Here is a 13053-nt window from a genome sequence, read left to right as displayed (position 1 = left end):
ATGTGGTGTCAAAGGAGGGAGTGTCAGTGGATCCAAGCAAGATTGAGGCAGTTTCCAAGTGGGAGAGACCGAAGAATGTGAGGGATATTAGAAGTTTTCTGGGTTGGCTGGCTATTATAGGAGGTTTGTAAAAGACTTCTCAAAAATAGCTAAGCCTTTGACTACCTTGATGAGGAAGGAGAATAAGTTTCAGTGGGATGAGAGTTGTGAGAAGGCATTCCTAACCCTGAAGGAGCGCCTAACTACAGCTCCTATTTTAGCCTTACCTGAGGGAGTGGGAATTTTGAAGTTTATACAGATGCTTTGAAGAATGGTTTGGTATGTCTGCTTATGCAGAATGGGAAAGTGATAGCCTATGCCTCGAGACAGCTGAAGCAGTATGAAGTAAACTATCCAACTCATGATTTGGAATTGGGAGAGGTGGTTTTTGCCTTGAAATTGTGGCGTCATTATCTTTATGGAGCTACTTTTAAGGTATTTTCTGATCACAAGAGCTTAAAGTACATTTATACTCAGAAGGAGCTAAATATAAGACAGAGGAGATGGATAGAGTTAATTGGAGATTATGACATGGAGATAATTTATCATGAAGAGAAAGTTAATGTGGTGGCGGATGCGCTTAGTAGGAAATCTGTCCATGCTTTGTGTGCTGCCATGTCTAGGATGAGATTGCGTGAGGAAATGGAAAAGATGGGCATTTCTATGATCAGGAAAGGAGATACAATTGGAGATTTGACCATTGAGCCAGAGTTGTATGAAGAGATCAGGAAAAAGCAAGAAGAAGATGTGAGAGTGGCGCGGTGGAGAGAGGCCATGGGTGAGGTCATGGTGGAAGGCGGGAAGAAGCGGTTTCACATGGGTAGTGATGGTGGTTTGAGGTTTGATGGGAGATGGTGTGTACCCGATGATGAAGAATTAAAAAGAAAGATCTTAACTGAAGCTCATTCTACTCCATATTCTGTTCATCCTGGAGGAGATAAATTATATAAAGATTTGAAGAAGACTTTTTGGTGGCCTAAGATGAAGAAAGAGGTTGCTGAGTTCGTTGCTAGATGTTTGGTTTGTCAAAGAGTGAAGGGAGAGCATAAGAGACAACAAGGTAAAGTTCAGTCCTTGGATGTGCCTGAGTGGAAATGGAAGGGTATTTCGATGGATTTCATTGTGGGGTTGCCTAAGACTCAACGAGGAAATAATATGATATGGGTAATTGTGGATCGATTGACTAAGTCAGCTCACTTCATTCCTATGAAAGATACTTGGAGTAAAGCTGAGTTGGCTAAATCTTATGTCAAAAATGTGGTGAAGCTTCATGGTGTGCCAAAGGATATTGTTTCTGATCGTGATTCAAGGTTTATATCTATGTTCTGGCAAGAATTGCAATCTTTGATAGTGACTCAGTTGAAGATGAGTACAACATTTCATCCAGATACAGATGGTCAGACCGAGAGGACTATTAAGACCTTGGAGGATATGCTGAGAGCTTGTGTGATGGAGTTTGGTGGATCTTGGGAGGAGAGGTTGGATTTGATTGAGTTTTCGTATAATAACAGTTACCATGCTAGTATTAGCATGACACCTTTTGAGGCATTGTATGGCAGGAAGTGCATGATTCCTGTGTGTTGGGATGACAGGGTAGATGCAGTTGTGTTGGGACCTGAGATGATACAGGAAATGGTGGATCAAGTGCACATTATTTGTCAAAAGATGCGTGCAGCGCAAGATAGACAGAAGAGCTATGCAGATTTTAAAACGAGTGATATAGAGTTTGCTGTGGGAGATAAGGTGTTGCTTAAAGTGTCTCCTATGAGATGTGTGATGAGGTTTGAGAAGAAAGGGAAGTTGAGTCAGAATTATATTGGGCCATATGAGATTTTAGACAGAGTTGGATAGGTAGCTTACCGTTTAGCATTACCTCCATCTTTGGATAGAGGGCATAATGTTTAACATGTTTCACAATTGAGGAAGTATGTGAGTGATCCTACTCATGTGCTAGAGCCTGAGCATGTTGAGCTTGATGAGCAGTTGTCTTATGTTGAAGAGCCTAAGGAAATCTTGGATAGGATAGTGAGGAAGACTCGTGGTGGTGAGACTGCATTAGTGAAGGTTTTATGGTCTAATCATAAGGTGGAAGAGGCTACATGGGAAGCTGAAGCTGCTATGCGAGAAAAGTATCCTAGTCTTTTTGTTTGAGTTAGTTGGTTACAAGGACGTAACCCTTTTTCTTAGGGGGATAGGATGTAACATCTCGTATTTTTATAACATTTTATGATAATTTAATAATAAAAGTATCTTGTGAGAGATTTAATAAGAAATTTAGTTGGAATTTATTTGAGATATTATTTCTGTTGTTTGGGTATTTTGGTGAACTTCGGGACGAAGTTCTTTTTAAGGAGGGAAGACTGTAATACCCCGCATTTTAGACGCTAGAATAATATTAAAATGTGTTTTAAATGATATTTAATAATTTAATTAATTGGATAATAAATTTGTAAGACGGAAATAAAATATAAAATAATTAAAACGGAAGAAATGTGGGTCGTGGGCTTGAGTATATAGTCGGGATTGTAATTGTATATTATTACTAATACTAATATGGGAGTAATTAAAAGAAAAGGAAAAATAAAGGTAATTGCTTTAAGGAAACTTCCTCCCTCTTTCCTTCCCACACCTCTATAAATAAGCTATTGTATCTACCCATAAGCATACAAAAGACATAAAAACACAATAATTGATCTAAGGCAAGGGAGAGAAAGATCTAAGGGAGAAAAAAAAGAGAATTCATCCAATTATTGTTGTCTCAAGGTAAGACCGTCTCAATTTATATTTATATAGTCGTATTTAATTAAGTTATCGTTTAAACTCCGTATAGATCACCGTGAATTGTGCCGTTACCCTCAGTAGTTGGCCTTGACCGTGGGGATGTTAATGGGACTTGTCGTGGCTGTTGTCGACCACCGTGGAAGGCGAATTTCGCGTCTAAATTTATGGTTGTCGCGGATTTAAGACTGGTTTAGTGACTTACTGGTTGGACGACTAAACACGGGACTTGGGTGGCTGGATAGCTCGGCTATGGGCGGTCCTAATGGTGGTGTCGAGGTGGCTTGAGGTGGTGGTTGGTACGGTGAGCTGTCGAGTTGTGGTGGTTCACGCGAGTTTAAGCTGTTTAGGTGGGTTGTGAGTCGTTTGGTGGGTCGTGCGTGGTTATAGATAGTGGTGGAACCACCGTGGGTCAAGGGAGACCACGGTGGTGGCCACGGGTGGTCATGATGGCAGTAGGGTGGTGATTTTTTTGGGTTTTTGTTGTTTTCGTGTCGCGTTTTCGGGAGCTGTTTAGGGCGCTGGTTTGGGGCCCGTATAGGAGGTTTCAGGTGGTGGTTAAGGGCTGTCGGGATTGGCTGTGGTGCAGGCTAGAGCGTGGTATGATTGGGTGGTAGTGTCGGTGGCTAGGGGTGTCGCAATAGGCTGGTTTTGGTGAGGGGTTTGGGACTCGGTTTTTATCGTGTTTAGCTGAGTTGGTTGTTTTGTTCACAGGTTTCACGTTGGTTGTAGGGGAGTGTTGTATGCGTGTTTTATTTTATTTTATTAGTTAGTAAGCCGGGTTTACGTAATCATTAATTCGGGGAAAATAATTAATTATATTATATTATAACTAATTAAACTAATATAATGAATTGAATAATTAATTAAATTACAATATTTCGTTTAGGTGACGGTTTTGAAGTGGAGTATTTCTGATTATTTTATTGGACTGCTTTATTGGATTTGCCGCCGAGGTAGGTTATCTACTCAACTCGAATATGCGTTGGTGTGATTTATTAAGTAATGGTTAGTTGGAATTGGATGTTTAACTGTTGAATGTTGTGTTGTTAATTTATTACCATCCATATTGTATATTGTATTGATATTTTTGAAAGTCCGGTCCAAGGGTGGCGGGTAAAATGAAGAACCGGTCCACGGGTGGCGGTATATAAAAGGGTGTCTCGGGATTTATGTTGATATTGTTTATAAGGGTGTCTCGGATTATTGATAAGGGTGTCTCGGGTTATTTATATGGGTGTCTCGGGTTGTGTATGGAGGATGTGTGGAGATTTGGAGTTGTGATGGGGATTGATCATTTACATATTTATTCTGTATTATTGTTGTACTGTTCTTGTTGTTTAGATATTCCTACTCAACCGTTGGGTTGACCGTGTATTCGTTAAACACCTGTGATGAACCAATAATTGGGGAGCAGATTGATTTCAGGTAATTGAGCAGGGTTAGAAGGGGAGCAGAAGGGCGAGAGGATATGGCATTTACTTAGCTGTCTAGATCACCTTAGAAGAACAAACAATATTTATTATTCGAATTATTTAGTTTTCCAACTATGAGTTGTATTTATTAATTTAATTATTTATTTTGGATTATGTAATAAGGCCATTTAAACATTATAATTATTTAAAGTACTGTGGTTTCGTTTACCTTTGTATTACTACCTCAGGTAACTGAGATGGTAACACGTTCATTTATCTAGGAATGCCTAGTAAAGGCTCTTAAATAAATGGGGTGTTACACCAAGCATCAAAGTGAAGACAAGACTAGAAGGCCTATATAAATAATGAAGTAAATGGGCAACGATGGGAAGATCCTTGCATCCCCAACAAGATCCTTGAGGATTGTTGGAAGAAGAAAAGATGAAAAGCTTGCTGACCAACTATCCGGGCGTCGCAGCCACGGGACGAGCGTCCTGGCTGGCTACAATCCGAGCGTCTCGTGGCCAGTCCGCTCATCCTGACCCCTCTCAATCCGAGCGTCGCCTCCCTCAAGCCGCTCGGATTCCTTTCCAGTGCAGATCGTCTCTCCTTCAGCCCGCTCGGGATGAGCATATTCTATGAAGACTAGCGAAGCGGAGATGAGCATCTCCTTCGAGAGGAGCACTTCCTCAACTTTTCTTAAGGGTCTTAATCGTCAATTAATCCCTTAGTAACCCTAATTTATGTACCTAATCCTTAGTATAAATACCCCATTGTACTAATTAGATTAGTATGCAATCTTAATGATCTTTTTATGTTACTTTAATTTCATCTTAATCTTGTAATCAACGCTTAATTAAGCATTAATACAAATCTCATTTCCTTAATTTCTCTATTGTTCATCATTTATTTTGGGTAATTGAAGATTATTTGGGGTTTTATTTGGAGAATTGACAACCTTCCATCAATCATCAAATACTTCTATTATTATTTGCTTATTATTTTAGAATCATCATTAGGTATAATTCTCTTAATCCCTTTTAATTAGTGTTAATCATCTTCATTTATTCATCATGTTTTGTCTTGCTAGTATGATTGACAATCTTGTTAGCATGTTAAACTTGATAATGAGTGAGTATTCACCTTAACTAGGGTTAATGGGGAATTAGGGGAAACCAACATGGGGATTGATTCATGCCTAATCTAATATGCTTTCATAATTAATTTGCTTGCTTGTTGTGATTTCAACTTATGCACATGTTATGTTTGATGAAATGCGAGCCTATGAATCCTTGCATTTTTTTACCCATCACTTATCTTTTCAATGAGACTTGTAAGATATAAACCAACTCGAGTCTCATTAGACCATGCATATAGTTAGATAGGGAGGATTAAGTCGACTTGTAGGTGTTGTACAATCTAATCAATTCGGCTCCGGGACCCAAACCTTCCTAGGGATTGTAAGATATACACTAACTCGATCCCATCACAACAATAATTGCTTGCATCTAGTTGAAAACATGTTTGTATGATCAAATCCCATGAATCCCCTATGAACCCATGACACCCTAGTGCTTTTAATCAATTGTTTACATCTCATTTTAATCATTTTGCTTGTTTATTTACATTGTTATTTAGTTTAGTGATCTTCTATCTCAATCCAAATCGTGACACCCTTAGACACGACCATTTGCAATCAAAAATCCTACATCAATACCCGTCCCTTGGGATCCGACCCTTTACTTACCTCTTTACTAATAGTAGAGTAGTTTGTGAAATTATAAATATTGTTTTGGTCTAGGTACTCCTAACGACAAGTAACCGAAAACGATAGTCCGACCAAAAATGGCACCGTTGCCGGGGACGGTGTTAACTTGATTTGATTTTCTTTAATTGTTCTTAGTTGTGTCTTTCTTTGCCTTGGGGAAGTAAAACTCCTCAAGGTTTGTTCTAATTATTTTCAAGTTGTTCGATATTTTGCAAGATGGATATTATAGATTGTTTTGTTGAGGACCACTTGAGTATACCTTTCTTCAAAGACCCCATGCAAGCATTGGAAGCCTTAGAAGAAAGTGAGGCCAAAAATATGCATTGGGAATTGGAGGTAGATCTTCTTGAGGCCACTCTAGCCAACAAAGAACTTACTCATGAGCAATCCGAATTAGTACATAACATCCTTGTGGAAGCATATCAACCCATAGAAGAAGAGCAAGAAAATGACATCATACAAACCGAAGAGCAAGATTTGTCATGGAATTTGAGTATGATGAGATTATTGAGCTTGAAGAACAAGTTGAATATGCCATGAGAATGGAATGTCTAATGGAAATGGAGCAAGTTCTTAATGAACCTTCAATGGAGGAAAGTGAGGTACAAGTTCCAACTCTAAAACCCTTTCCCCCAAATTTTAAATATGCTTATCTTGATAAATCTAAGACCAAACCCGTGATTGTTAATGACAAACATGATGAAATGATGTGACCATAATTAGCGCATATTTAGTCCCCGAATTAGCCTTGTTCCCATGCTTTTTAGTGCATATTTGGGTCAGTTATTGTCTTTAGTTCTTTGTTTTGCATATTCTTTGAGGTTTTGTGTCCTTGGTAGGAAAGGAATGCAAACCTTGCATTTTCATGGCAAAATGAGACTAAATTGATTGAATTCAATGACCAAGCATCAAGGAGAGACAAGATTAGAAGGCCTTTGTACATATTATAGTAGATGAGCAATGTTGAGGAAAGATCCTTGCATCCCCAAGGAAATCCCCAAGGATTTTATGAAGAAAAGGGAAGAAAAGAAGAAGAAACAAGACTGAGGAGCAATCCGTGCGGATTGTCCTGAATCCGCCCGTCCCCAGCATGACAATCCGTGCATCTTCCTTCAAAGACGCCGGCAAAGCGACTACCGAAGACGTCGTCTTCTCCCAAAGACGCCCGGGCAGAGACCGTTGAATCCGGCCGTCCCGTGCCTAAGACGCACGAATTCGATCCAGACAAAATCCGTTTCTTCAAGCTTCAAAGAAAGAAGCCCTTCCTTCGAAAAATACCGGCGTCTCCCTGCTCAAATCTCAAAAGTGTAATTACTAGTTTAGCCCTTAGTTAACCTTAATGCATCCACCTAATTTCCACTATAAATACCCCATTAGTCTAATTACAAGAGCATGTTCTTCTTATCAATTCTTAGAGTAGTTAATATCAATCAAATCCCTCTTTAGTTTTGTAATCAACAATTAATCAAGTTTTAATACAAGTTTTATTTCCTTAATCTTTCTTTTATTCATCCTTTATTTTGGGTAATTGAAGATTATTTGGGTTATTATTGGGAGATTGACAACCTCTCAATCAAGCATCAAGTACTTCTTTTATTCTTTGCTTTATTATTGGAATCATTAGTAGGTATAATTCTCTTAATCCCTTTTTAATTATTGTTAATTACTTTCATTTGTTCATCATGTTTCATTTTGTTAGTATGATTGACAACCTTGCTAGCATGATCAACATGATAATGAGTGAGTAGTGACCTAGCTAGGGTTAATGGGTAATTAGGGGAAACCAACATGGGGGATGATTCATGCTTAAATTAATATGTTTTCATGGTTTATTTGCTTGCCTGTTTTGATCTCAACTCATGCACATGTTATGTTTGATGAAATGCGAGCCTATGAATCCTTGCATTTTTTACCCATCACCTATCTTTTCAATGAGACTTGTAAGACATAAACCAACTCGAGTCTCATTAGACCATGCATGTTGTTGAGTAAGGAAGATTAAGTCGACTTGTAGGTGTTTTACAATCTAATCGATTCGGCTCCGGGACCCAAACTTTCCTAGGATTGTAAGATATAACCCAACTCAATCCATCACAACAATAATTGTTTGCTTATAATTTGAGAACATGTTTGTATGATCAATTCCCATGAATCTCCTATGACCCCATGATACCCTAGTGCTTTTTATCAATTGTTTACAACCCTTTTAATTCATCTTGCTTATTTACTTTCATTGCTATTTAGTTTAGTGACCTTCTACATCAACCCAAATTGTGACACCCCTAAGACAACACTAGTTTCAATAGAAATCTCATCTTAATTCCCGTCCCTTGGGATCCGACCTTTACTTGCCTCTTTACTAATTGTAGAGTTGTTTGTGAAGCTATAAATTGTGTTTTGGTCTAGGTGCTCCTAACGACAAGTTACCGAAAAGTTTTAGTAAGTCCGACCAAAAATGGCGCCGTTGCCGAGGACGGTGTTAACTTGATTTAGATTTTCTTATATTGTTATTAGTTGTGTCTTTCTTCGCCTTGAGGAAGTAAAACCCCTCAAGGTTTGTTCTAATGTTTTTCGAGTTGTTTGATATTTTGCATGTCTAGAAGGTCACAAGGTGATTTGTTACCTTTTGATCGTGAAATTGAAAGAACTTTGACAACCAATAGAAGACTTGCTAGGAGAAATTTGAGAGGTATTAGTGAGGTTGTAGATATTCAACCAACTATTGAGTTCATCAACCCTTTTGCAAGAGAAGGTGAGGAGAACCCAACACAAAATACCACACAAAATCAACCCACAATGCCTAAGTTTTCATCACATTCCGTACCCACCGAGGAGAACCTACCCAATGGTACTCCCACACCACAACATTTGACCGGAAATTTTATTGCCAAATCCGCCTTTATCCAATTAGTCGAAAGGAGCCAATTTGGGGGGATGCCTAGTGAAGACCCTCATTCTCATATGGAAACCTTTTGTGACTATTGTGATGCGATTTCTCAAACCGGTGTAACTCAAGACCAAATTCGATGGGTCTTATTTCCTTTTTCTCTAATTGGCACCGCGAAACAATGGTTGAAGGGCCTTGATAAGGCCACTCTCGGAATCGATTCTTGGAAAAAGTTGGCTCTAGCTTTCTACAAAAAATTCTACCCACCGGAAAAGACTAACATGCTAAGAGCTCAAATTACGGGTTTTAAGCAAAGGGATGAAGAATCTTTGTATGAAGCTTGGGAGCGGTTCAAGGGAATTTGTCGCTCATGTCCTCACCATGGACTTAGCGAGTGGTTCTTGGTACAACAATTTTGGAACGGTCTATATGAAGATTCAAGGAACATTCTCAACATGGGATCGAATGGAATGTTCACCGAAGTTGATGACAATCAAACTTGGAACAAAATTGAGGAAATGGCGGTCCATAACTCACAATATAGTAGACCTCGCAAGGCTACTAGAGGAGGAAAGCATGAAGTGGACTCCGTTACTCAATTGGGTGCTCAACTTAGTGCTCACATTGACACAATCAATTTGAAGTTCGAAAAAGCTATGGCTAGACTTGAAGAAGCCTCAAAATCACCAAAGCATCATGTTAATTCCATGACGGCATCTCAATCAATCCCAAGTGGGATATGTGAGAATTGTGGAACTTTGGGACATGACCAAAGTGAATGTAGGGGAACAAATGAACAAGTGAATGATTTCCAAGCATACAAGAGTGGTACCCCTTATTCCAACTATTATAATGAAAACACCAAATTCCATCCAAATCTCTCATACAAAAGCCAAAATGTTCAAAACCCTCAAACAACATACACCCCACCTACCATGAGAAACCAAAATCAAAGACCCTTTTACAACCAAAACCAAGGTTACCAAAATCAAAATCCATACAATCAACAAAATGACCAAGGTTTTGATGTTTAAAAAGCGGTCCTCCAAATGCAAAAGAATCAACAAGAATTTTTCACTCAAATGCAAAAAGATAGTCAAGCAAAGGAAACCACCATCAACAACATTCTAGCTCACACCAAGATGTTGGAAACCCAATTGACTCAACTAGCATCTTCAAGCTCACAAAGACAAAAGGGGCAATTGCCACCTCAAAGTAATCCCCCTAGACATGAAACGGTTAGTGCCATTTACTTGAGAAGTGGTACAAGGTATGAAGCACCGAAGAAGCAAGTTGAGGATGAAGTTGTGGAAGCTAGTGATAAGGAAGAAATTGTGCAAAACTCCAAAGATGGAGAACCATCAAAAGAAGAAATTTTAAAGAAAAATGAAGACAAGGTCAAGGAGAAGGAGCCCATTGTGATTAGACTTCCTTTTCCAAGTCGTCAAGCCAAACCCAAATTTGATGACCAACTTGGAAAGTTTATGGAAATTGTGAAGAATTTGGAAGTATCAATTCCTTTCACGGAATTAATCAATCACGTGTCGGCCTATGCGAAATACATGAAAGACATCCTCACAAAGAAGAAGTCGATCCGGAAGCTTGAGACTATCGCCTTTACTAAGGTGAGTAGTGCAATACTTCAAGGGAGTTCACCTCCAAAGTTAAAGGATCCGGAAGCTTCTCAATACCGTGTACCATTGGCGACACCACGATCAACAAAGCCTTATGTGATCTAGGGGCTAGTGTGAGTGTTATGTCGTACTTGGTGAGTAAAAGGTTGGGGATGGGAGAGCTTAAATGCACCAATATCACACTTCAAATGGCCGATAGATCGACGAAGACACCATTAGGGATATGGGAAGATGTTCCCGTACGAATTGGGAAGTTTTTCATCCCGGTGGACTTTGTCATTGTTGATATGGAGGAAGATTCCAACATTCCAATCATTCTAGGGAGACCTTTCTTACACACCACGGGTGCGGTGATTGATGTAAAACATGGAGAGCTTACTCTAGAAGTTGGGGATGAGAGCGTAACTTTTAACCTTGACAAGACCATGAGAGCTCCCCGTTTACATGAACCGTGTTTCATGATTGATCATTATAGTCGGAAGGATGAAAGGAAGAAGTCGGAACTCTAATGGAAGAAGAAAATTGAAGATGCTCCATTTAAAGAGCAAGTGAATTGTGGCAAAGAGAGCTTGCAAAGCTCACCAAAGTCAAGCAATGAAGAAGATGGCCTTATTGGCCAAGAAAAGGAAATGGGAAAATTGTCTCCATCAAATCAAGAGATTTTCAATGATCAACTTAATGAAGTTTGTGGTCTTTGGGACGACGAATTTGAAAGGATTTTTAACCCCTACATTGGTAATGCCATCGATCAAGACCGACAACAAGGGCCAAGGTCTATTGAAGACCTTTATCATGACAATGAACAAGCTTTTGATTACTTTTTCAAGGTATTGAGCAACATCAACAACACCTTGAACATGCCCCCTTGACATCTCATCAAGAATGAGAGTTTGGTGGAGTCCTCCCTAAACCACCATTTGTAAATATTTCTAACTCCCTAACTTGCATTTCAATTCTTATATTGCATTTTTGTCATTTTTTGGATTTTTATACTTTGATCAAGATAATTATCATGTTTGAGAGAAGTGAGGGAGGCACTAATAATTTCAATTGTTGTGTAGTGCTTTAGCTTAGTGTGGGGATGGCAATTGCCTAGGCTATCCATGCCTTAGTAGTGCCCTCACAATGAAGAACACGAGATATGAAGAAGAATGGAAAAATGACAAGGGATATGCAAAGTACACGGATGGAACTGAATCCGGGTAAAAGGGGTCGAACCCGAGCGGTTTCAGGAGAATCCGCCCGTCTTCAGGCAATCCGGGCATATTGGGCAGAAGACGCCCGTCCATCATGAGCTGAATTTTTGAAATTTCTGACTATCAACGAACCCGGTCGTCCTGCATTGAAATCCGCCCGTCTTCAAAAAGACGCCCGTCCAGAAAGGAAAGACGCCCGTCTTTTTGGCTGAGGAAAACAAGAAAAATCCCTGGAAAGGAATCCACCCGTCTTCTCTGAAAGACGCCCGTCCCGCATTTTCAAATCCGCCCGTCTTTAGGCGAGAATTTCCCAACCCAGAACAGGCCGAATCCGGGCGTCCCGAGCAAAAACCGCCCGTCTTGCCCCTGCATTTCAAATTTTTCGGGTTTTATAAACCCCCTCCCACATTCATTCCTTCATTCCTTCATTCATAACACTACTCATAAACCCCATAACTCCAAAACCCTCATCCTATCCATCACAAAAACAAGATTCCTCAACAAGATTCACCAAAACCAAATCAAAACATCCTTTTAACAACAAATCAATCACTCCTCTTTCAACAAAAATCAAAACTAAGCACAAAATCTTCAACCTTTGAGTCGATTTTTGAATTCATAAAGGCAAAGCCTTTCATCTTTAAATCGATTTGGGTGCACTAGAAATTGAATATTTTTCACCCTTTTCTTGGTTTATTCATCAATGGCAAGGACTAAGGGAGCAACAAAAGCAACAAAGGCAAAGGCACCAAAGGCAAAGGCACTCTCATCAAGACAAAAAAGTCTTCAAGCAAAGAAAGCATTGGCTATGGTGGTAGCTAACACAAACTTGGAAGTGCAACAAGAACAACCTCCCATGGAAGCAACAACATCCTCTACTCCGGAAATCGCTCAACTTTCGAATTATCCGGAGGTAATTTTCATTTCCAAATCCCATAGGGACACTTTTGCCAAGTTTGCTAGAAAATCATTTCTATCCACCAAGTTTATTTGTGAAGATACCTTAGATAATTTGGGTGTCCTTGAGCAAACTAGAGCCTTCTTTAAAGCCATGAGGTTGGAGAAATTGTTTGAATCAAAAGAATTGACATACCCCTCCCTTACCTTAGAATTTTTGAGTTCTTTGAAAGTTAACAAGGTTGAGACTATGGAGACCATCGAGTTCTGTCTAGCTAATGTTAGTAGGCGCATCTCCTTTGAGGAAATGGGTAAAGCTTTGGGTCTTAGTGATTCACCGAGTTATTTTAAGAATGTTGGCAAGTATGACCCCGACCCTCTTTGGGAGGCAATTTCCGGAAGGAAATTTGAGGACTTTCATGCTAGTCGCGCTCTATTA

At 39.5% G+C, this 13053-nt stretch overlaps 1 protein-coding gene and 1 non-coding gene across 2 annotated transcripts; one reads left to right on the top strand and one right to left on the bottom strand.

Moving 5' to 3' along the window:
* Positions 1-570: 570 nt before the first annotated feature.
* LOC141655605 (uncharacterized) lies at positions 571-2190 on the top strand. The gene is made up of 5 exons (XM_074462675.1): positions 571-871; positions 974-1141; positions 1253-1349; positions 1599-1881; positions 1966-2190. Exons 1-5 carry the CDS (start codon positions 571-573, stop codon positions 2188-2190), a joined length of 1074 nt encoding a protein of 357 aa, XP_074318776.1.
* Positions 2191-9168: 6978 nt separating this feature from the next.
* Positions 9169-9275, bottom strand: LOC141657983 (small nucleolar RNA R71). Its single transcript, XR_012548896.1, has one exon. It is a non-coding gene; the product is annotated as a small nucleolar RNA R71 (small nucleolar RNA).
* Positions 9276-13053: the final 3778 nt, after the last annotated feature.

This window comes from Silene latifolia, chromosome 5 (assembly GCF_048544455.1).
Source record: "Silene latifolia isolate original U9 population chromosome 5, ASM4854445v1, whole genome shotgun sequence".
NCBI lineage: Eukaryota > Viridiplantae > Streptophyta > Magnoliopsida > Caryophyllales > Caryophyllaceae > Silene > Silene latifolia.
The sequence above is the reverse complement of the archived record's forward strand: the minus strand, read 5'-3'. Positions and strand labels throughout refer to the sequence as shown.

Bases quoted from the DNA above. Each gene is read 5' to 3' on its own strand.
- LOC141655605 (XM_074462675.1), top strand. From the start codon at position 571: ATGGAGATAATTTATCATGAAGAGAAAGTTAATGTGGTGGCGGATGCG. The intron at 872-973 runs GTTTGAGGTTTG...TTCATCCTGGAG, and splicing joins TCACATGGGTAGTGATGGTG to GAGATAAATTATATAAAGAT. The intron at 1,350-1,598 runs GTTTATATCTAT...ATTGTATGGCAG, and splicing joins GTTTCTGATCGTGATTCAAG to GAAGTGCATGATTCCTGTGT.